Source organism: Oreochromis niloticus, linkage group LG18 (genome assembly GCF_001858045.2).
Source record: "Oreochromis niloticus isolate F11D_XX linkage group LG18, O_niloticus_UMD_NMBU, whole genome shotgun sequence".
NCBI classification, from domain to species: Eukaryota; Metazoa; Chordata; class Actinopteri; order Cichliformes; family Cichlidae; genus Oreochromis; species Oreochromis niloticus.
Genome location: NC_031982.2, coordinates 12,320,410 through 12,344,930, shown reverse-complemented (window position 1 = coordinate 12,344,930; position 24,521 = coordinate 12,320,410). Strand labels below are relative to the sequence as shown.

General features: G+C 41.3%; 1 protein-coding gene across 2 annotated transcripts in view; it reads left to right on the top strand.

The window, feature by feature from the left end:
• The window catches only part of epha4b (eph receptor A4b), an 81,525-nt gene extending 57,603 nt beyond the window's left edge, over positions 1-23,922 (top strand). Inside the window, exons 11-19 of one of the 2 annotated variants that reach the window (XM_005476120.3) lie at positions 4,386-4,453; positions 5,179-5,304; positions 5,445-5,630; positions 13,537-13,598; positions 16,233-16,442; positions 17,894-18,043; positions 18,237-18,430; positions 19,344-19,481; positions 19,663-23,922. In XM_005476120.3, coding sequence (XP_005476177.1) covers positions 4,386-4,453; positions 5,179-5,304; positions 5,445-5,630; positions 13,537-13,598; positions 16,233-16,442; positions 17,894-18,043; positions 18,237-18,430; positions 19,344-19,481; positions 19,663-19,762 — 1,234 coding nt within the window. In that variant the 3' untranslated portion in view covers positions 19,763-23,922. Of the gene's footprint in view, positions 1-4,385; positions 4,454-5,178; positions 5,305-5,444; positions 5,631-13,536; positions 13,599-16,232; positions 16,443-17,893; positions 18,044-18,236; positions 18,431-19,340; positions 19,482-19,662 lie in introns of both variants that reach the window. The other variant, XM_005476119.3, reaches the window with a different exon arrangement.
• The last annotated feature ends 599 nt before the right edge of the window (positions 23,923-24,521 follow it).

Here is a 24,521-nt window from a genome sequence, read left to right as displayed (position 1 = left end):
TGTCTCCTTGTATCCCCAGTTCATACAGCCTACACTGGATTGTTTCCATTCTTCATTGTTTTGCTCATAAAGATTTTACTTCTCCTTGCTGCTTTATCTGTTTAACTTTTCCGCCTTTCGTTTGCCGTCTCTTCTTTCTCTTCTACTTTACCTTCAGCTCAGATTGCTGCAGCACAAACGCTGCCCCTGCTCTCCCGCTCTCTGTCCACATCACTTATGTTAACCTTGGAGTTTCTATTCCTACGGCTGCCTTCCTGTCTCGCCTCACTCTTCCCCTCCATCTGATTGCTTGTTAGTTGGTATGCAGGCTTGGACCCCTATTGTGTATTCTTGCCTGTCAGCACTCTCGTTCTCAATCTCCCTTTCCTTCTCCTTATATCTTTCTTTATCCCCCCTTCCAGCTCCTAGTGGTGAATCTTGCTCTCTGACAAAGAAAGCAGCACAACTACATAAAGAGCACAAGTCAGGGCCTGTTCAGAGAGGATGAATGGATTGCAACAAAAAGAAGAAAGAGAGGACATGTTGGCAATCGGACACTTAAAGGCAGAATTAGGGAAGAATTTAACACCTCAGAGAGATAAAGTGCAGCGGGGGAAAGGAAGAGGGAAGAAAACGGGGAGGGGCCACGACGAAAATAATATATGGATGGAGTTCTGCGAGGGTAGAAGCTTGCTCGCCGAATGACAAATGGGTCTCGAGTGACAGAGTATTATATTAAAAAGCAAATTGATATGCAAATGTGGAGTGTGTGGCTTTGGAGGACAGGGATAGCCTGTTGTCCTCACTGAAGTGGAACAGAGAGGCAGAGAGAAAGGTGAGAGCCCGGCTTTGATACTGATACAGAAGTCCATTAATGTGTTTTTTGCGTGATTGGTGGGTGTACTTTAAATCAGACGCAGCAAAGTATAGCGCAGGAGCGTTCACGTCACAGTGCAGTACAGCATGATCGAGGATCCGCCAGTGGAAATCCAGGAGGACTTCCTCATTATAAAGTCTGTTCCTGCACCAGATTGTTCATAACGTACGGTAAATCCATGCGGCAAGAAACTAGTAATTGAACAAGGGTACCTCACTGGCAACACAGTGTTTTAAGCAGTTGCACTCAGTCAATTTTTGGTCAGTGTATATATAATTATAAAACATAACACAACTATATCATCTCCTTGACTCCTGTATCACTTGTAAAGAGAAAGAAATGTATCTTAACCTACAGCACACAGTATCTCAGACTGATATTCTAAGATTTGGTTAATTAAGCCACAGTGAGTGATAAGAAAAGAAGATGGATTCCAAAATGGAAATGAATAATTTAAGCCAGAAAGGTGGGTGGATGCTGTGTGTGGATAAATCATTGAAAGTGTGTACCACCGTGTTGATGCCTGGAAGGAGAAACAAAATTAACTTAAGTTGTGAAGCCACTAAAGAACCCCAAGCTGTGCTATTCTGTGATGTCCTTCACTGCTCTGCTTATTAGCTCTTGAACTGGGACGCCAAACCCAACACGCTGAGAGCAAACAGACGGGGGGAAGGTTCACTCTGTTAAAACAGATACTGTTTGGTTACGATTTTGTGTAAATCTTCTCGACTTTAACCACACCACATCAGATGCTAGGATTGAATACTAGCTGTGATCAATGGATGGAACAGATCAGGCTGTTATCTACAATATGGGGAAAAAATGACCTTCGACTGGAGGAACAGATGAACTGTTTGAACTGTTTAAACGTGGCAAAGTATCGACAGTGCGATGCTTGTTTTCAGCTGTGCAATTTTTCTATTACTATTCTTAAATTTTCGTATAAAAGTGCAACGTGAAAAATCACTAAAATTAGCAAGTAAAAAAATGGAAAGGTCTTATTCCAGCGCAATCACAGGTCAGCTTCATTTAATTGAAGATATTAAATATCTGTTTTAGACACACACACATAGATACAGCTGTCAGGGGAAAACAAAAGCCACAGCCATGTCAGGTTTTGCACCGTGTTTAAAACTGCAGCGCTAATGATTCATGACACTTCTAACTGGAGAGGAGAAATGAGTTGCTCTGTAATTACTATGGAAATGTGTTCATTTCCCATCAGACACACACACTCACAGATATGCCGCATGCACACATGGTTACAAACTAAAAGAGTGATCCGGAGGTGTTTCAACCGTTGGTTTTGGTGTTTTGCTGATCATATACACACGTATGTGTTTGTGTGTGTGTGTGTGTGTGTGTGTGTGTGTACGCATCCCCACGAGATTATCACAGCTAGAGTCGAGGTGTGACCCATGTACCCATTCCCCATATGTTTTAAACGCATGCCCCAAAGCTCTTTGTGTGTGGGAGTGTGAGTCAAGGGGTAATGACAGTCCCTTGGTGCTCAGCTAGCTTGAGCTCAGCTGATAACCAGGTGGGCCCCACCTCCCATTTCATAAGAACATCATGCCCCCCTCCTCTTTATCCTCAAATACCAGTAACCAGTCTCTGCCGTTAAGTGTGTATGTGTTTGTGTGTATTCCCAAGACAGCTTATTGATGTCTGGGTTATACCATGCATTCAGCTGTGTAAAATCAACACAAGGATTAAACACCAAATGACTGAGATTTTCTGAGCCTAGTGGAACCCCACCTTTCTGCATTTCTGTTGCCATGTGCTTCATTCTTAGTCAGAGCACATCACTATTTCTTCTTCCCTCAGTAGTCCTCTCTTTTATTATTTTTGTCTTTATCTCATTTCTCCTCTCCTTTGCTTTATCAAATCTCAGCTCGCTGTTTCTTTCGGTCTCCGTTTCTCTTTCGTCCTCCTCTCCACTGCTTTCTTAAATCGCGTGCTGTCTATGCTTCAGATTTCTTACTCCTGGCCCTGAGCCCAAATCAATTTGTCTTCATGACGGACAGACATACTGGCTAAGTCCTCCTTTACCTGTACAAGACTCAAGGAGAATGTGATAAAAGGGAGGAAAGGAGGGGAGACCTATGACCTTTAGCAGTCCTCTTAGATTATAGTAATAAACTAAAGAATACAAAGCAAAGAAAAAGCAAATAAATAAACATCCACAAATTCACTTATTGTAAATTACCTTGAAATGAAAGAGGAGGAGAGAAAAATAGAAACCATGTGGTATTTATGTTGTGGTTAGTGAACCATTATATGATACTGCTTTTACATTTTATGTTTTTGTCCTGAAGTTTTGATCTAAATTTAAAGGTGCCATAAATCTCAGAGACAGTGTTATGGTTGATTATAGCTCTTAAACACTGTTTGAGGCAAACGACCAACAAAGTGGAGAGAAAATACACTGTTCTGTCAGGAACACACAAACACACACAGAAACACAAATCCTCCCCCGCGAGGTCTGTAAGACAGAAAAAGTTAACACTTCCTCACAGCTGCAGTGCAAGATTGAGCTGATCAATTTGTCAATATTTTGTCTTGATCATTGGGCTGACCCTTGCCGCAGGGTGCCCAGAGGGGGCTGGGGAAAGGGCATAAATGTGGGTGTGTGTGGCCACGGATAATGTTAAAAGCGGTGCTTGATGGCCAGAAGGGTCCATAGGAAGGTACAGAGGAGTGCTTTAGTGCATTGATCTCTGCCATATACATATACAAACACATTCATTCTCTAACCTCGAGCATAAGAGCTTAGAGAGGAGGACTGCAATGAACGCTGGAAGCAGAGAGGGTTGTTTTTATTTTTTCCTCCAGCCTTCTTTTATTCAGAGGAAAGAGGTGTGTGCAGACAAAAGGAAAACTGTCAACGATGCACAGTTTGAGATTTCCCTGAAAATAACGTTGATTTAAAATAGCAAACAGATATGTGCAAATTACATACATACTCCATAGTCCACTTTAGTGGGTACACCTTACTAGTACTGGACTGGACCCGCTTTTGCCTTCAAAACTGCCTGAAAAACTAGGTGGGCTCTGAGATCTGTGGCACCTCCACATATTTTTTCCACATGTTGTGCATTCAGAGATGCTTTTCTGCATGGCTCGGTTGTAGTGAGTGAATATTTGATTTACTGTTCCTTTCCAGTTAACTCAAAGCAGACCATTCTCCTCTAACCAGTGGCATTATAACGACATTTTCACCAAGAGTAGTCAGTCCATTCTTGCTCAATTCCTAGTTACCTTTCTTCCCTATTTTGACGCTACGTTCAAAGTTCCCCAGGTCATGATGATGTTCCAAAATGCACTGAGTTGCTGTCATGTGATTATCTCATTGCATATTTGCATTAACAAGCTGAACAGGTGTACCTAACAAAGTGGCCAGTGAGTATGCATGTCCTTTGTTGGTGTAGAAGATGGTGGCATTACTGCGGTGAAAAAAAATAGTCACTACTGTGTGCTTAGAGTTATTTATTGTACAGCATTAGAACTCAAATGATCTCTTTTTCAGGCACTGTGGATATATCAAAGCCAAGCAAGACCCCGATGAAGAAAAGATGCAGTTCCAACATGGGCGAGGTAAAGACACGAGCATGTGCAGATCCAGATAAAATTATATTAGATAAATATTATCTGCATGTCATTTGTCTTAAAACCAGACTTCCCACCCACATGTTATGAATCATATCACTGCGTGTATTTATGGCTGTAAACAACAAACAGATGGTGGAATATTTTTCAGTAAATGAACAAAGGCAAGCACTAATGTGACAACGTCCTCAGAATTAACCCCTTCTTTTTTCACATACATGTAAAGCAGTCGTGCTTTGTTTGCAAATCTTGAAACGTACAGTAAGAACTTTAACAGTTGGAACCAGAACATAAATCTGTAATTTTTTCACATCCTAAGCGAATAAACCACATTGTTTCACAGTTTCTTGCATAAATGTTTGCTGGCAGAGCGAAGCTCCTTATGGGTTCCTGTTAAAGTTCTGAGTCATTTTCACACCACTGCTAACAAAGTAGATATGTGTTTATTATTATGTAATCATTTGTAATGTCACTCAAACAAAGCGCTCACACTCAAGCTCCCGTCTCAACACGAATTTACACTGTACAAATATCTGCTTAGACACCAAGTCAGTGTTGAGGAAAGTGTTCCCAAACTACCATAAAAATTCCATGAACTTTCTTCATATTCCATACCATATCTCCAACATGGCCTGATTTTCTTACAGTACATGTTTTTAAGCTGTAAGCAAATTAAATTCTGTGCCCATTTCCTCACTTTTCCACTTGTGCAGTCAAGCTTCCAGGCAGCAGGACTTACATCCATCCTCACACCTACGAAGACCCCAACCAGGCTGTCAGAGACTTTGCCAAAGAGATAGATGCTTCCAATATTCGCATAGAGAGAGTCATTGGAGCTGGTGAGTTGGCAAAAAAACCCCAGCAGTAGACTACTTTAATAAAAGAAAAAAGGATTAAATGATTTCTTAATTTTAAGGATTAAAAGGAGTCAATAAAAGACCGTATTAAACTCAGTGTATGTGTCTGTGCACACGTGTAGGAGAGTTTGGCGAGGTGTGCAGTGGCCGGCTGCGTATGCAGGGGAAAAGAGAGATCTACGTTGCCATCAAGAGTTTGAAAGCAGGATACTCTGACAAACAGAGGCGGGACTTCCTGTCTGAGGCCTCCATTATGGGACAGTTTGACCACGCGAACATCATCAGGTTGGAGGGCGTCGTCACGAGATGTAAGTGAAGGCAACATTGTGAAGCCTTTACAATATTCTGTTTGTGGCTGGTTCGATTGTGTTTTTAAGGAACCCTTCACTCCCCTCTCCCTTCTCTTGTGTTGATCTCTGTGTGTCACACACCTGTTTGAGACTCAGCAGAGCTGTCAGTGATGTAAATCGAAGCTGACCCTGGATCAGATAAAAGCTCCATTACCATGGTAACACAGCGGTGACGCATGGCAGTGTGCATGTGATGTAACCATCCTCCTCTTAAATGACCATTTGTTTACTTCACATGATTGTTTTTAGGCAAATTAGAATGAGTGCGTGTGTTGGTGTTAGATAAGGCAGCGCTGGTACAACAAGATAGTTGATTGGTTATCACTGAGCCACGCTCTCTCGATCATTCACCCCATCTTTCTCGAAATCTATTCGGCTCTTGTCTCAGACCCCTATCTCGCGCTGCTGCTTTCTCTCTCACTCAGTGTCCATCCTTCTCTTTCAGTGGCTCCCCCGGTTCGCTCTATTCCATTCTCGCTGTCTGTCTCATTCACTTAATCCCACTCTCATCTCCTCACCCTCTAGCACTCTCTTTCTCTCACTCTCTTTATCATTCTCACTCCATGTCTGACAACGTAAATGCTACGTTTACCCAGATAAATGTGAAAATACTACACGGACACCTCCAGCTGACTATCTCTATCGACGTAATGCCTTTGAGCCCAAAGATTGAAAGAACTGCAAGGATTCATCAAAACAATTCGAAGGAAATCCTGATTCTTGCTATGTCTGGATAAATCTGCCCTTATGACAGGTTCACAACCAGAATCCATAAAGAAAAATGTCAAATATACATGTGACTATGAGCAGACAGCCAACAGATAATTATTGATTTTATTGATTATATGTCACAATTTTTAATTTTAGAAAATGTTTTCTTTTTTTGTACTATGGTTTCAATCACTCAGGCTTAGAGACCTGGTGGGTATATCCCTGGAAACCACAGGCTTGGGAAAAATGCATATTCCCTAACCAGTTGGTAAGTAGTTGCTGGAGGTTTCTAGCTTTCACTATGAAATCTGTTGCTCAGCCCAGTCATGCAGGCATAGCGATCAATCAGCGACCCCCTGGCAACCACAGGTTGCTAGGGAAAAATACATATTCTCTAACTGTTGGAAGTGGTTGCAGTAGGTTGCTGACAGTCACTATGGGTAACTGGTTGCACTGGTTGGTATATGGAGCTGCATTAAAGTCTCTGCACTGGGCTGACAGATCAATCGCTAGGGCTTTAGCCATCGATTTTCCAGAAATTAATTGCCAACCATTTGGGAAATATACATTTTTCCTTGTCTCTAGCTCTTTGAGACTGTAGCCTTAGTAATCTTCAATATTTTGTTTACATCAGTGGCCCCATCATAATTTCAACTTTTGGATTTCTGCAAAACTGTTATACAATAAGTATCATTCACACTTGTTAGTGGCTGGAGGCATTAAAGTTAAGAAGATTTTTCATTTCTCAACAATTGCACATTTATAGCTGATTCATCTTCAGTTAATATTTGGATGTTAACAAACAATGAACTAATTCTTAATCATCGTAATCAAATTAGTTAATAATTAGCTTGTAAATCATCTATAATAAATCAGATATTATTGTAAATCTGCAACTAATGTTTAAAGCACCTTGGATTAATAAATACAGTGTAATCCATCTATAAACAGTATTTGGATAGATAAAGTTAAAAATAATTGTCCAGCTTATTCCCTGCTTGTTTCTTTCACTTACAAAATAGACCCATTCACAAACGTGACCCTGTGGGATGAGAAATGACACTTAGGTTACCAGTGTGTTAAAATGTGACTTTAAGAGCCCAAGCACCATTATATAAATGAATGAAGATCAATGATGACTGACACCCATCTCACTATTGTCATGACATTGTCCATCTCTCTCGGGTGCTGCTTGCTTGTGGCCTATTGACCCCCCCATGGGAAATAAACAAGTCCACAATAACTTTTTACAACAAAATGATAATAATGACAATTAACAAAAACACTAAAGTATGTGTGCTGATGTCATCAGAATTTGATTGCTACTTAACATATAGTACAACATAAAGTTTTAAAATAAATGATTTTTAATTACATGACAAAGTAACATGAATTACTCCTGTTTAATTAACATTATCGATTATTAAATATTTATTTATTAAAATTTAATTAACTGTTAATTTACAAATTAAGAGTTGTCATTACAGAAATATTTCTCTTGGCTGTGCCACACAGCAGTGGATAACAGTTACGTTATAATGGTTAAGATGCCCAATAACAAATACTGAAAATGTGTCAACCCTAACAATTAGCTCCCCTGCATTATAGCACAGTATAGATTCAATCTGAAAGCTTCTTCTGATCTGACAGATATTTGAGGGAGGTCTATAGACAAGCAAATAATAGAGCGAATCATCATATTTATAAAGACACAGGCACCAAAATAAGCCTCGGCTTTTCCCCTAATCGGACTCCCTCCTCTTCCTGCTTAGTGACACAAACAAAGATCTTCAGTCCACCACACCAAGCTGTTCAGTGCAGCTCAGGCCAACAAAGAGCAAGTGCATATACACGGCCTTTTATCGTGATTATTAATAATTCATAAAGTTAATTGGATGTGTTTTTGGCCCCATGAATATTCAACAGCATGCATGTTACAAATGAGACTTCACTGCATTTCTTATTAATTTCTTCTTGTGCTGTCACTCTCTTTGTCTCTCTCTCTCTCTGTCTGTGTCTATCTCTCTTGCTCTTCCAGACATGAGAGACATGTAACATGTAAACGTGTAATTATAGCATTCTTTTTTTCCAGTAACTGCCACTATTCTGTTTTAAAATACCTGAATTAATTGAAGAATTACTGCCAAATCCTTGACGTTTTGGGTCAGAGGACATTAGCGGGGTTGACACGGGAGACGGTTAAAGAGCTGAGCAACGACTTGACAAGTGATTTGCTTTAACATAATCAAGCACTCATTACTTCGTAGTGTTCTTCGAATGTAAAAATACATTTTAGCGATTTTGGCGTGCTTTTAGCAGGTGTATTTAATGAGCGCTCGCCTTCTTCTACACATATTACTTTGTGTCTCCCTTCTCACCTGTCTTCACGGCACATTGAGAAGCTGATAGAGCCCCTCAGAAACAAATCTCACGAGCAAAGCAGTAATTTCACAGGTCACAGCCCCGGGTGTGCATGTGCGAGCGAGGGGGTGAGAGTTGAGATGGGTCAATAATTCCTTCAGGCCCTTTTCTGCAGCCCCAGCTGGTCCTTTTACACCACCCTGAGTCTAATCAGACAGGCTGACCCCAGCTGATCTGGACTCAGGTGTGCTGGATTCGTTTGTGTTGGTGTAAACAGTAGCAGGCTTACAAGTAGAAGGTGGAGTATCGGTTTGAGTAGGAGTAGGTAGGTGTAATTACGGAGAAGGCGAGGCATCGGCACGAGCTGAAGAAGAAATGCCAAGAGCTGGATGGGAACATAGATAACACTTGCAAATCTGTCCTTTACATGGCTCGTATGCTCAAACTTGAAGGGAGTCGTGTTGTACTGCACAATACTTTCTTATAAAAATTACAGAATGTACTGCAACAGAACTCCTGATAATAATTATTTCCATTTTCAAGGCTAAAATCATATTTTTTTACCTGTTTTTTTTTTCTTGCCAGTAGTCCAGAATTCAAACACTATTAGTTTTCTATGATGTAATATTTTTCTTGAGGAATCACTAAATTATCTTAATAACTGCAGCATAATTTTCCTTTGATCCTTAATTGGATAATGGGTTTCTTGTTTCAACAGTGCAGACCGGAGTAATGTTAACCGTTGGCTGCATTGGTGCTCTTGATCTTGTTGTTACATGAAGTACAATAGTAGCCTTTGTTGTACTAATTATCTAAATGGCTGTGGTGTGCCAATAGTAAAAGTATTATAAGTATCTTTAGTAAAAGTGTGTCTGATTCAACCAAAGTTGTGGTAGTAGTAACAAATCTGGCACAGTTCTGGCACAATATTCTGTCTATCAGTGTGTGTGTGTGTGTGTGTGTGTGTGTGTGTGTGTGTGTATGTGTGCACGTGCACAAATGTGTTCACTGCTTAAAACCTCATAAGCCTTCATCCGCTCCTATGTGCCACACTAATAACCTGCTCTGCTGTCTGTCACCTGATTGCTGCTATTGTCATGCTAATTAGAGGGCCACATGCAGAAAAGGAGGGGAAAAAATGCTCTTTTTTCTTTTTTTTTCTGTCTGTCTCGCTGCACATCAGAAAAGTGCAGCAATCTGCCCCCATCCCATCATCCCCTCCTCCCTGCCCCTCTCCATCTCCTTATCTCCTTTTTATCTCCACCGTCCCTCATTTTATCCATCCATCCTCTATGCGTTTTACAATCGCTGCAACAATTGGCCCATTTGGAAAACCCTCAATTACCGAAGTCCTTCTCATCTGACACACACACATGCACACACACGCGCACACACACAAACATAAAAAAGGCTGCTCTACAAAGGTGCTGTTAAACCCTGCAAAACCACATTTTCCTCTCGTCTTCTGTTTGAAGAAACTAGTGATTAGTTTTAACTGTGTGTCTTTGTGCGCTGAACAATAGGTGTTTCAATATTTCCTGTCAGACTCTTTGAAAGTATTCTGAATATGCATGTAGCTTTGTAGATTGGACTGCACAGACAACGACACGGGGAAGCAGGAGGGGGACCGAAGAGAAAAGGTGACAACGGGATGTAGAGAAGCAGGGGGCATGGATGGATGAGAGAGGATACAAGAGGGAGGAAATGAAAGAGGATGGGGCTTGGGAATAAATGAGGGTGATGGGGGGAAGATGTGCAAAGAGATTTGAGGAAAGGAGGGAGGAGATAGAGGAGAGGAGAGATGGCGAGGAGACAAACGTGAGGAAATGAGAGGAGATGAGAAAGCAAAGAGGGAGGAGGAGAGGTGAAGAGAGGAGATAAGGTTATTGAGTTTCTGTCTTTCTGTTGCTCCGCTCCCCCACAACCTCGCGTGGCTCTTCCCAGAACAGAGATCTGTCCTGTGTTAAAAGCATTGTATAATTTAGTTCAGACCCTTAACATTAATCAATACAGCAGTTATTTCATTTTCTCGTTTGTACCTTGGGCCGCCTCATTCAATAATGCGGTAATGCGGCCCACTGGCGCACACACAGAGTCTATCACTTTCGTTTACGCTCGCACCAACACGCACAGAAACAGCCTCTCATAATGTAATTTGCCAGATAGAGTGTATATATGTTGTCTCTATCACTTTCATATATACACGGCAATTCACAGATTCACACAAACACACACAAACACACACATGCGCACATGCGTGCAGCGCCTAAATGATCCCACCTTTATCCCGGAGAGAGAAGAGACAACACTTTCTTCTGTCACCTAATAAAGTGATGTAAAATAAGAGCAAACTCCTTTCTGATCCATTTCATAACACACTAAAGCACACAAAACATCAATACCCAATCTGCAGTCTGCACTAAAATACACATACACGTACGTGCATACAGTGGGAGGCACTTTCGGCTCTGCAAACGGATGTGTTATTTCTGAAGCCAATGAAAGGCAATAAATTCGAATGAATATGAATGTGATTAGTTAATTATGCGCTTTCAGGAGGAAATTGAGGAGCGCCTGTGAAAATTTGGCAGAGAGCGCTCCATGACGAGCTGAAGTGAAGTGTGAATGGCATGTGATGAAGTTGCTGCAAGAAGTAAAAGGGATTCATTGTACCGTTGAGTGTGTATGTGTGTGTATGTGTGCACGTGTGTTTGCATGAGCACCTGACAAAAAATAGACGAAGTGAGCTAATATATAACATGAGTGTGTGTGTGTGTGTGTGTGTTTGTTTGTGTGTGTGTGTGTGTGTGTGTGTGTGGCCGTTTCATTGGTAACCTCTGTTATCTTTTAGAGTTGGAGGGGTAATTCTGTATGGCAGGTGTACAGATGATGGCTAGTGATAGCAGTGTGTGTGTGTGTGTGTGTGTGAGTACATGCCAGGCTAACACGGCCCACAAGGCAGAGACAAAAGGATGAATGTGTTTCATTGTGCTTCACTCTTGACCGCTTCCAAGACTGCAAACCTGAGGGCAGTCTTCACTTGTAACATACATACATGCTGCTGACACCCACGTAACGCACACACAGACACACACTCAAACACATAATTGGTTTTTAGGGTTAGTTTTTTACAGCTCTTTTCCATTTCATGGCTGTCTGCTTTGTAGAATACCATATGCACAGATGCTTGTCACAGAATTACATACATGCATTCACGTTTATGGAGTCCACAAAGTGCAATTAAACATGCGCAAAAACTGAAACAAACACATCTCGTGCAGGTAAACAAAAGGGTATGAAGAGTCAGCACTTCTTTCAGTCGTCATTCAGGATCAGATTTTTGCCGGTGCGGCGTTTACATGCGCAGACGCACGCGTACGTTCTCCACCTATGATCTGAGCTGAAATCAGACAGTCATCATTGAGTTGTCTCACCCCAGAGTTCAGTTCTCCTTTTCTCTGTCTCTCTCTCTCACACACACACCCACGCGCACACACACACAAGCACAGCGATAGGCCACACACAACACAGGCCCCGTGTGGAGATAAATGTGACCAGCAGTCCTCACCCCCAGCAGAAGAAAATCCAATTCTCTTTCACTTTTATCCCTGAGACTAATGTTACTGTCAAAGAAGACACCACCACCAGAGACCGGCCGACTCTGTTTGTGTGTGTGTGTGTTTGCTGTGGTGAGATACTGAATTCATTTAAGGTGATGTATTGCTGTCTTTACCTACAATCTTACTGTAGGCCTCGGTGGTGTTGTTCCTGCCTTTTCACGACATGCTTTTGACCCGTCCTCCCACCATCCCTCCGCCTCTCCTCTCGTCTCTTCTCCCCTGCTCCCGTTCTCCCTTTCTTCTTGTTTATCTTTCTCTTCTCTCGCTCATCCATACTTTCCTTTCCTCCTTTTTCCTCCTGTCTCCTCATTGCTTTCAGATCCCACCCTTCCATCATTCCCCATCTTCTCTGATCCAATGGTTTTTGTCTTTCTTGAGCTTACTTGAGCTAAGTACTTCGATGCATACAAGAAAGAAAGAAAGACTCTTTTTAAGATACTTTTTCCCTCGTTTATCTTTCCCTTAGGTTTTTTTTCCCAGCATCTCTGAGGCCTGATTTGGGAAATGTGACCTATTCATCATGTTTACAAGCTACTCACACACCCACCTACATACACACACGCGCAGTCATTTGTAACTGCACATTGTATGTTTGTTTGTGATTGGCAAAGCTCGACTGTAGGGGGTGGTACCAAGGGAGAACCCCCTTAAAGCACGGACAACTGCAGTTTTTGGTATTCGTGTGTGCGTGCATGGGTGTGTATGTGATTGCAGGTACTTTGTTAATCATTTGTAAGCCGCACCAGATGCCATGCAGGGGACCATAGTGCACAGGGCCTGTCAGTCAACCCACGCCTTCATCACACACACACACACTCATGCAGGTGCAGGTGCACAGCGATCCAACCACAACCCCCTTCCCTTGAGGCTGATTAGTATTCATGAGATCTCAGGAGGCCCCCTTAAACTCACTCACACACACACACACATATTCTGGTGGATTGGTCTATTCTAATTATCTCCTGGCGTTTATGGAGAGGGCTGATTAGAAGCTGTCAGTGTGACTGATGACGACATGCCACGCTATCCCCTAGAGAGAGACGGAGACGGAGGGAACGGCTGGCCACAGCTGTGGACTCTGCCTCCTCTCTGTCCTCGGCTCTTTATAGTTTGTGTATTTCTTCCTTGTAACTCAGCCTTACTAACAGCTGTCTTGTAATGTTCCTCTGTAGGTAAGCCAGTGATGATCATAACGGAGTTCATGGAAAATGGATCTCTGGACACTTTCCTCAAGGTGAGTCACGGCTCAGCTGGAAGGAATACATCTTTCCTTCCAAGGTCAGGGCCACGAGTCTTTACAGATGCCACAAAGAAAACGATGTCCCAGCTGAAAAGACATCGAAATTTTAAGTTGTTGTTCATCTCTTAAAGCTGAAGAATTCATTCCACCAACATTACTTTGGTGGAATTATTTTAAGTAGTTTTCAACAAAATATTTGTAAATACTTTTGTTGTACAGAATCTAAAATTATTATGTTCTTTATTATTGTGTAAAAGGTGGGAAACACCTGACATTTTTTTAATAAAAAAAGACACATTTTCACTTAATGGTACAGTCAAAGGAGGATAATATCACTGTCGTCATGGGTGCAATATATATAGAATTTAAGAAGGGTTTGTAGTCATGTTATGAGCACAAACAGAAACACTGTGGGGGGAAAAAGAAAAGCAAACAGAAACATTTAGATGGGTAATGTTTTCCTCACACAGTTTTTGATAATCGGTCAATGAAATGCACTTAGTGTCCATATTCCAGAGGGGAATACTGCATCCGAATGCTGACTGGTAGGCAATAAAACAAAGAATTTTATTGCTTTTTGTGCGTTTTGCTCTGTCAGGATATATATTAAAATCAACAATGAAACTATAGTGGTGGCTTCTGTTTTAACTCTAAGTAACAGATTTCTATGTGAATATTTGTATTTTATCGATTGAATACTTTAATGAACTACTCAGATGGCAAAGATAGCATTATGAAAATGTTAAAATGTATCGGTTTAATCGTGATATCTACAAATGCAAAATAGGAATATAGTAGAAGTTGTAAAGATTGTGTACTAAATTAGCTGAAACCCGGTTTCCATACACCCAGCTGAACAGATTTAGATTCAGTGTTGTTTGTCAGGCAGTAAATTCACTGCAGTGCTCAGAGCCATTAAGGCTGTGATGATAGGCCCATTGCTTAAGAGACGCCAATCCTGGCAGCAACACTGAAGCAAAACACAGTAAAAGCAAACAAAAAAAATGGCTCGGGCACAGTGTGACTGCCACACACAGCCACACATATTTGTGTGAGAGCATGTACTGTAGCGAGGGTCCTAAACGTGTCCACAGGGAGCAGTATAAACATGGAGTCATCTTTATAGTTGGTTATAGTTTACGGTCCATTAAGTTCCTAATTTTTTTGTTCTGTTTTTTGAGGTAACAAAAAAAAATATATTATTATAAAATAACATGCCCAAATTAGCCTAATATTCCCTCTTCTTGCTTCTCTCATCTCTTTCATTCATCTCATTGTCAGCCTCTCTGGCCTGCATTTGTCTCATCTCTCTTTCCCTGTCCTCTCCACTCTTCCTCCTCTTTACTGGCAATGCAATGTGGTGGGCAGATTGATAGAGGAAGTCTGTAGGTTTGTTAGACAGTCCAATCAATCAGCATCTCACAAAACCACCAGCTAATTAACTTAGTCCACAGCTGCCGAGGGAGGGAGAGAGAGAGAGGGAGAGAGAGAGAAAAGAAACGATAGAGGAAGAGGGTGTAGGGGAGGCACAGATGCAGAAAGATGAAGGAAGATGGATGGAGAGATCGAGACTGAATCAAAGTATTACAGAGTTTCTCCCTCTCTGAGACACAGTCTTGAGGAGAGACAAAGATGGATGGAGAGAACAAAGAGACAGAGGAAGGAGAGTTGATATAAAGGAGAGAGGGTGACTGATAACATGAATGGTTTTTTAACGGGGACCATTGGCCCAGGGCAGAAATAATTGGCGCAGGAAGGTGAGCTGGACCATCATCGATCAACGGCCTCCACTCTCTGCCAAAGACAGCTCAAATCTGAAATCCAGTGAGCTCTGCATGGGCACGCGGTCAGCGTTTGAGAGGAAAGTTTTGTCTCCTCTGTCAGGTCCAATCCTCTGCAAGTTGGATTTCTATGTGATCCTCCATTGATCCCTGGAAGGCGACATCCATCTTTTGCTTGCCATGCTCCAAAGGGAGGTCAAACTGTGGGGTTAGCTGGATCTAAAAGAGATTCACAGCCTTACACCAGGACAATTGCTAAGTGTGTATTGCTGACACTGCAGAAGCTTAAATCCTGGGACTTACTGGTCATTTGGCGACCACAGAATGACATTTTACTCATATATTCTGACAGCAGACGTTTTCCACTTCAGTTGACATTTAAGCCTATGTGGGGCTGTCATGTTTTACAATGAGCAGGTAAGCAATGGAATTTACTGAACACACCCCTGCTGGTGTATTCATTGCTCGTATTATGAATACGATGTATTATTTGAACATGAGGGGATGGATATTAAAAAGTTGCCATTTGTCAAAGTTTGACAAATTGTGTTAAATTTTACTTTTGGGAATATTATCCAAGTATTATGGATCTACCAGTTTTCTGCTGCCCCAAAACAAATGTTTCAGCAAAGCCTACCAATCAGAAGAAAGTGGGCTTTTAAAGGCATTAAGAGCTAAAACAGTGGATAAACTGATGGTTGCATAAATGGCCAGTAAAAGAAAAACAAGGATGAATAAAGATACGCTGAACTGCGACTCGTGTAAAGATTCTCTAGTGGAGTCCCAGGACAGAAATACTGGAACTGGGCACAATTTAATCCACCTTTCTCTTTGGTCTTCCTTCCAGAAACATGACGGCCAGTTCACGGTGATCCAACTCGTCGGCATGCTCCGTGGTATCGCTTCAGGTATGAAGTACCTGTCAGACATGAGCTACGTGCACAGAGACCTGGCAGCTCGAAACATCCTGGTGAACAGCAACCTGGTGTGTAAGGTGTCCGACTTTGGCCTGAGCCGAGTTCTGGAGGACGACCCAGAGGCCGCCTACACTACAAGGGTAAGACACACTCTCACACTGTGCTGCTGTCATAACAGCAGCTGGAGCCAGCTAAGGCAAAACACTGTAGACGAAAAGCTTTCATGCACTCGTCACTATTGAGATTTCCTCTTTCAGGAAGTTCAAATTAGTTTTACTGCACGGTGTGCTACTGAAATACAGTCTTAGATGCAAAGTGGGCACTCTGCCTCTCCACATTCCCAGTATTCTCAGCAGTGACCTCACTGGCCCTTCTCTGTGCCAAATTCAGACTTCAAGGATGCATGCTCAAACTTTAATAAGTAAGAAAAAAGACAATGTCTTGAATATACAGAGTTTCACATTATACTGCACTGGGCAAGTGTGTTTTGAACATTGTTCTACAAAGGCTTTACTCACAGCCAATAACATAAACCCATGCTGTCAAGTCAAATCACAGTAGTCTTTGGCAACAAGAGCATCCTCTCACTGAGCTCGGAGAGAATGGAGAAACTTAAATGTCAGTAAGTTAAACCACTGCGGAGTAACTCATCTAAAATGTCCACAAGGAGATGGCATTATTCATATTCATAGGAAGGGTTGGATGTTATTTTTAATATGGCATTAGCATTGCCCTGGGAGGAGTGTATCAGCCGCTGACTGCTCTATTGCAATCACACACAAACTCCTACTGATGTCAGGAGACGTAGATGGAGAGCTGCAGGCACTGAGGGGTGCAGGGGGGAGTAGGTGGGGGTTGTAGAGCCCGAAAACGAAGACGATCCAGGAAGAGAACAGAGAGCGAGAGAAAGGGGGGGAAGGCGGCAGAAGGATGGAGTAAGCGTAGTTAGGAGGAGGAAGATAAAGGGGTGCGGTAGGTGTGTACAGAGGTGGAGGAAACAAAAGTACAGTGCAGAGTGACTTGGAAGCTTTGCCTTTTATTTGACTTTGACCGAGCAGAGATGGGGGATGCTAGGTGGTGCAGAGGCAGCTGCCGCATGTTAAAAAGCTGAACGGAGCCTATAGAGGTACAATGTGTCTGTGTGTGTGTGTCAGAGTGAAAGAGAGCGCGAGCTCTTGCTGCCTATTGTGTCTATACAGTGGGCTATATGAATCCTTTTGATCTGAGGATCGACAACAAAGGCAGGGGCGGCGGTGCAGGGAAAAAAAGAAAGACAAGTATAAGAACAAACACTGGAGCAAACATTAACCCCTGTTGTCATATTAAGGCAGAGCGCTGCTTAGCTCAGTTAGTGTATAACCTCTCCTGCTCTGTTTCCTAAAAACAGCACTGCACCAGGCTTCTTTGCAGCAACCATTTTATAATTTGTTTTCTCGCCTCTACAGTACTCTGCTGTATCTTGATTTATTACAGCGCTAATACAACAGCCTTGAAGTATTCACTCTATTATTGGCAGCACGATGCAGTGGGCCCAGAGCGGCTGATATTCAGTATGTGAATAAATGCTGACTGCCTCTGGGACCATTTACAGGGAGGGAAGATCCCCATCAGATGGACAGCTCCAGAGGCAATAGCCTACAGGAAGTTTACCTCAGCAAGTGATGTGTGGAGTTACGGCATTGTCATGTGGGAGGTGATTTCATACGGAGAGAGACCCTACTGGGAGATGTCCAACCAGGATGTGAGTCACACATAAACACACGGTCTCAGGTTCGGTGTTAATCAAATTAGTGCACTTACACAGTGCTGCCAGCGATAAAGAGCTACTTTTTTTCAGTCTTCAGTAAAATTTCTATCTATAACAACAAGTTTACACATTTTACATTTTTCCTGTATAGTACTGATCATAGAACTCGATACCTCTCCCCATGCAGGTGATCAAAGCAATAGACGAAGGCTACCGTCTTCCTGCTCCTATGGATTGTCCTGTGGTGTTGCACCAGCTCATGCTGGATTGCTGGGAGAAGGGGCGAAGCGACAGGCCAAAGTTTGCACAGATTGTCACAATCCTGGACAAGCTCATCAGAAACCCAGCCAGTCTCAGAGAGCTGGCAAACAGCTCAGTATGGTCAGTGAGAGAAAGATATGAATTATGACTGCAAATTTCACTGATAAATCTTGGCATACCTGGATTAAATTGTAGGAGAGTAGAGGTACAAAGTGCAAAGCAGTAAATGAGGTGACATGAAAGAACATTATTATCTTTTATAAACAAAGCCGTATTTATGAAATGGAAATTTATTGATACAGACTCTCGCGCTTGTTTCACATTCAGTGTAGATGCCCCTAATCCCCAGTTATATTGCACTCATCCACTGAATATAATTATTTGTGCATTTGCATTTTGTAACTTCAGGCATTTAGCTAACCCTCAGAATGAAAACAGCATGCAGATGTTCCAATCCCTTTCCACTCCAACATACTCAATAGAAAAAACAAATCTAAACCTCTAAAAAAGGCAGAACACAGCAGACTCAGAGAACTATGTAACAAGACGAAAAGACTTACACAGGCTTACACAAAAGCATATACTGCTCTATGTAAGTGAATATTGTAAGTTCTTTTAGCAAAAAAGATTTTGTTACCTTTGAGTTTGCAATGACAAATAGACCATTTCTAACAATTTATAAGAAAAGAAAGCAAGCAAACAAGTCAAGGGTTTTACAAGTAATACCACATAAACTTGCTCTGGGTGAGGGCAGCAGATGATAAACCATTAATCATACTTACCCGCTAATGGTTGGGTTTAAAGTTTATGTTTCTCTTTTCAGCGGGGATTTGAGGCTGTCGTGCTGCGGTCATTGCAGAATTATAATGATTCTGTCGGCAGAACCAAGACTGATGCGAATAGTTTTTATTTTTACGAATCTGTGTCCAATTACAAATTATTGACTTCGGCAGTAACAACAAACTGTTTTTCTAGCCATAAACCAGCCAAAGCTTCATTGAATTTGTATTTGTGTTTTTTTTAATCCCAGCAGGGAGGACCCGTCCACGCCAGAGTTCAGTGTTAGTACAGTGGATGAGTGGTTAGATGCTATCAAGATGGGCCACTACAAGGAGAACTTTTCCAGTGCTGGATATGTCAGCTTGGACTCTATCCTTTACATCAGTGTCAGGTGCAGACTTGCAGGATTTTCAGCATGAGTAATAATACAATCTACTTTGGTGTTGTTTGAATGTGAAGACAGTGAATTGGACATGAAACTTGGTATTTTAAATATAAAACAGATGCATTTTCTTCGTAACAAAATATCTTCGTAATACTTTGCCTGTATTTTTTTTGTGTTTTCCATCTAGTGAACTGGCTAAGATGGGAGTGTCCCTGGCTGGCCACCAGAAGAAGATTTTGTCCAGTGTGCAGAGCCTGCAGACCCAGGGGACGCACGTCCAAGTATAACACTTTCAACATTACAGAAACACGAGGAGACAAAGTCAAACTGGATGCTCCTGTTAAGAGTTTCCCCACAGCAACAGAGTTGTGATGTAAGCTTGGGGCTTCTTGGATTTTGAGACACATTAAGATGGAGACGACATGGACGCTTGCCTCCTTCACCTTCTCGCAGTTTCCCCATTTGTACCATCCTTGGTGGGCACTTCTGGCTTTAGCTCTCAGAGTCCCAGCAATACGGTCACCATTATGGAGCATCAAAGAGACACATTTCCAACAGCAAGGCTGCACCTGAAGCATCCCTGATCATTTCACACCGTGTCAAGTCAACAAAAGAGGAGGGAAAAAGACTTTAAACAAAAGAAATGACAAAAAAACAAATTAGAATATAATATCACTGTCTGTTAGGTGTACAGTTGTTTTTTCTGTCATTTTGTTGGCTTTGAGTTTTCACCTTGAAGAGTTTAAAAAGGGTCAGACGGTATGTACATGTGTAGATATATGTTTATATGGGCTGTGTGTCTCACAACCATAGAGATGGACCTAAAGTTTGTATTGTTGGTGAGGTTTATAGGCTCAACCTTAACAGACGTAATTACTTAGTACATGTGTGGCCCCTTCCATTGCTCTCTGTACACAGAAAGCCAGTGAATGAGCCAAGATTTTGAATGAAATGAATGTTTGGGTTTGGGGAGAGGGGAACTGAAAAACTGGACCTTTAGAGATAGAGAGGGATATAGATTTGCTAGCTCACATAGGATGGAACTATGATTCATTTTTAAATAGTGTATTGGACCAAGACCAGGGCTTCCTTAGTGACTGCTCCCAGACACACTTCCATAAAAACTACAGCCAGTGCATGTTTGCAAGTACTCTTGCAATTACAGTACAACCTAACTAACAGCAGAGAATACAGCAGAAACAGCTACGGTGCAGTTAGCACAGAGAAAATGTTACTCTTCCGCCGTCTTTTCCAAACAGCAGTCTATCACAGGTGTTATAGTATGGTGTTGTTGCAAACACTTCAGCCCAGAAGTTTGCCTTCCAGTATTTCAGGTATGTTAAGAAGTTTATAGTGTTTTGTGAAGAGCAAAGTTGATGCAGACAGATGTCAGGACAGACGTCGTGACAGACTTGACACTGTTAAGGACGTATAACTTGTTTTTCCAGTGTTGTGCCATGTACAGTAACTTTGAAATGTTCATCTAAATAATGACCCACCATTCCAACTGTATGGTTTTCTTTCATCAGTTCCCGTGGCTGGATGGTTACACAAGGCCAGTTGGAATAATTACAGTGGTTTGTGTTTTCCAAATAGTCTGCTTGATGAAAAGAAGCATTGGACCCTTTTTCAGCAAAATGAAATAGAAGCAGTGTTGACTTTCAGCTGTGCCACCAAACGAGGATAAATTTGACTTAAAAAAAGAAAGATGATTTGTGCGTGTTGTACTCTATCACTTCCCTGGTATCTGTCATTTTGAACACCCTTATTTCAAAAAAATACCCATAATGTAAAGAAGCATTTTTTTTCTGTATTAGAAGGAAACTGCTGCTTATCACAATAACTATCACAATAATTATACAGTAATATATGAAGGGACCCTCTTTGTGTACACTGTAATAATGGCACTGAACCCGCTTTTAGTGTATTTCTGCACCCAGTTTTAATATTTGTGGTACTCCATAGGACCAACAGTGGCATAAAGTACAGAATATATGATTGTATCATAGTGTAAAATATGTACAGTGTTGATTTCCAATGTTAGAATGTTTGTAATGATAACAATGATGATGACTATGATGTACTTTTATTGTGAAAAAGAGATTTCTGAAGTTCTCGTTCAGGGGTGGGTCATACAGAGGTGAAGGTGATACGTTGGTCTGAACAAAGGAATGTAGCATGGTGCAAAGCTTCAGCTTTTATTGACAGGTGAGAGTGACTGCAGTTTCTACTATAGCGTTAGGATGAGTAGAATGGACTTTCTTTATTGATACACTGGTTTCATTTGCATATCCACCTTAAAGAGTCGTTACATGCACTTTTTTAACCTTGGACTGCATACAACACAATTTTTTTAAAAAAATGCTTGTTCAGGAGAGGGAAGGACGAAAAGTCTAACACGAAAATTCCTCAATTTAAATCTGGATCTGATATCACAGATTGAACATTTGCTCTCTCCTTACCCTAGAAATGATACCTGAGCTTAGCAGACTTGTCAAGCGTTGCATTTCTCTACATGCTGCGGTAGTTTGCATGGTGTAAGAGTATTTTTAGAGGGTGAAGAGTATGAAGGGTGATGCTGCTTCCCTAAAGTCAAGAGCAAAAGAATAAAAGTGTAAGAAATGGTTTCTGCAGCATGTTTGTCGGAATTAATGTAAGTGAGCTGTGACTGTTAGCTTATCTATTAGCTTTGTAACAACACTTTACTTCAGAGGCTAAGAAGTACATCTTTTACTTACTAAATTGCTTTATTTTCTGGAGTTACAGGGTATTTTAAATCCAGTACATGTATATGTCCAATCAGCACATGTGGCTGCAGATGCTTTCAAAATTGTCTGTTGGGAAGTCACCTGGAAACTCAGTTAGCCAAGAGTGACCTCAGCTAAGGCGACAGACGGTATAAAAGATGGACGTAGCCAATGTGCTCTCACATACTTTTGTGCGTGAAGTTCTGCTTTGAAGCCCCAAGGTGTGTGTTTAACTCATCATCATCTTGGCATTTTTAAACTGGATTTAATGAGTGAAAACCACACTCTCATTTGCTAATGGCTTGTCAATCACATGTCATTAGCCAGCGATCATATTCTGGATAATAATAATAAATTATACTATTCATTGTATTCAGTATGCCTTCAAATGAGTCACTGTTCCTCATACTGAGGAAACTGTCCCCTGAGGTTAGGACTGGAAGTATTTTTGCAACCACCAGTATCAGCCCCAGTGGCCAATAAATAGAATGCAGATTTAAAGTCCTTTTCGGACCCAGAAGCTATCTTCATTTTTTGTACCGCCTCTGACTAAACCTGTAAATTTAATTGATTAGTTATCTACAACAGATAAAATGTGCCCCTGGTGGTTATAATTTAGCATTTTGTTATTCTGAAGCAGAAGCCTACATTTGTCTAACATTTCAAAAATACAGTTAGTAACATGCACCATGCTAGAATGGAAATCCACACAGGCCTGATAGTTATAAAATCTGAGCCGCTCTGCTGCCAGTGAAAAAGTTGCTTTTTTAATTGTGTTGTTCGGCCCCAATGTTTTAGAACTAGTAAAATAGAGGTGTGACAAACTGTTCTGCTTTTTTCAGCATAAGCCGCAGACAAAATGCAAATTCAGAGTTTGAAACTGTTCATTCTACTCTTGCTAACTCTATGATTTCACTCTAGCGGACTACCCGTGACCGCTGGCCTTTTAGATGCCTTATTTTCTGAGCTATTTTTCTGTTTTGTTGCCCTATACAGGGGATATTGAGAGTAAAGTGTATTTATCTGTGTTCTTAAGGTGACCTCACATTAACACCCTGGTTTTATAACATCCCAGAGGCCCCCTCAAACTGTACCATCATAACTTCCATACCTTTAAGTAGATACTATTAGAACCGTCATACATGAAGATCTGTAAAAGTGGATGGGAAAAATCACAGTGCTGTTATTTATTTGCAGATTATGAATATGATTGGCTTTCAGTTCTTTACTTTATAAGTGCCAAATTCCTCTTGCATTTTTAACATTATGTTACTGCCTGCAAAATAATGGTGAATTGTTGACATTGTCCTCTTTTTGACCCACTTATTCATCAGCACTCTCACTTTAGAAGGTTATGCCATACAAACCGTTTTGGTTTCTACTCTGAACTACCTGTTTTTTATCACTTTTCACCATGTCAAGGTTAGCTACATGGGCTGGTTTGCTTGAACTTAAATACAGTGTTTGTATCCATTCTCCACAAAGTCTGTATCGTAAATGTTAATGAGTGATTCTCATCTGAGACTTTTAGCACTCTCTCTATCTCCCTCTTTGTCCTCCTCTCTCTCTTTGTTTGGCCATCATACAAGGCTTATTTGTCCCCATGCCAATTTCCTCTGCGTTGCTTGTTGTAAAGGGTGTAGGCATTTTAATGTCTTTCATGTCGCTGTAATAAATATGCTAATATTTCTAATTTCTCACCTGAAGCCTGCAGTGTCTTTTTCTTCAACACATTTCCTGCTTGTCTTGCTCCCTCAGAGAAAAGATCCCAGAGAAGATTGAAACACACTTACAAATATTATATTAAAAAAATGCAGTCCCAGCATCCATCTAACGTTTTATTTTACTTATTGAACTGAGCTACTAGGTGCTTCTGGGCAGGTGTAGATGATGGCTTTCGGTTCATTTATAGTTGTCACATATTGCATGAAAAACATCTCATTGGGCCGGCTGGCATTCCATTGATTCCATATTCTCAGCCTTGGCCTTGTATGTGTTGACAGTAATGACAGTAATGTTGCTACCACTACACTATCGAGCCTGATATATATACTGATAGTGAGTCCCATTACAGTAGATGCTTGCTGATGTGAACACTGCTCAACACACCATCCCCACTGTCAGTAACACTGAAACCAATGAGCTCATATATATTGCCACAGTAATCCTAGAAGCACTTGGATATAATATAAAGCTTGCATGTAGAGAAAGTTCCCCATGGAGAAGAAGGCTAGAAGCCACTATCAAAGAAGAAGATGGCACCATGAGAGACAGGTCCTGGATGAAAAGGAAGTATAAT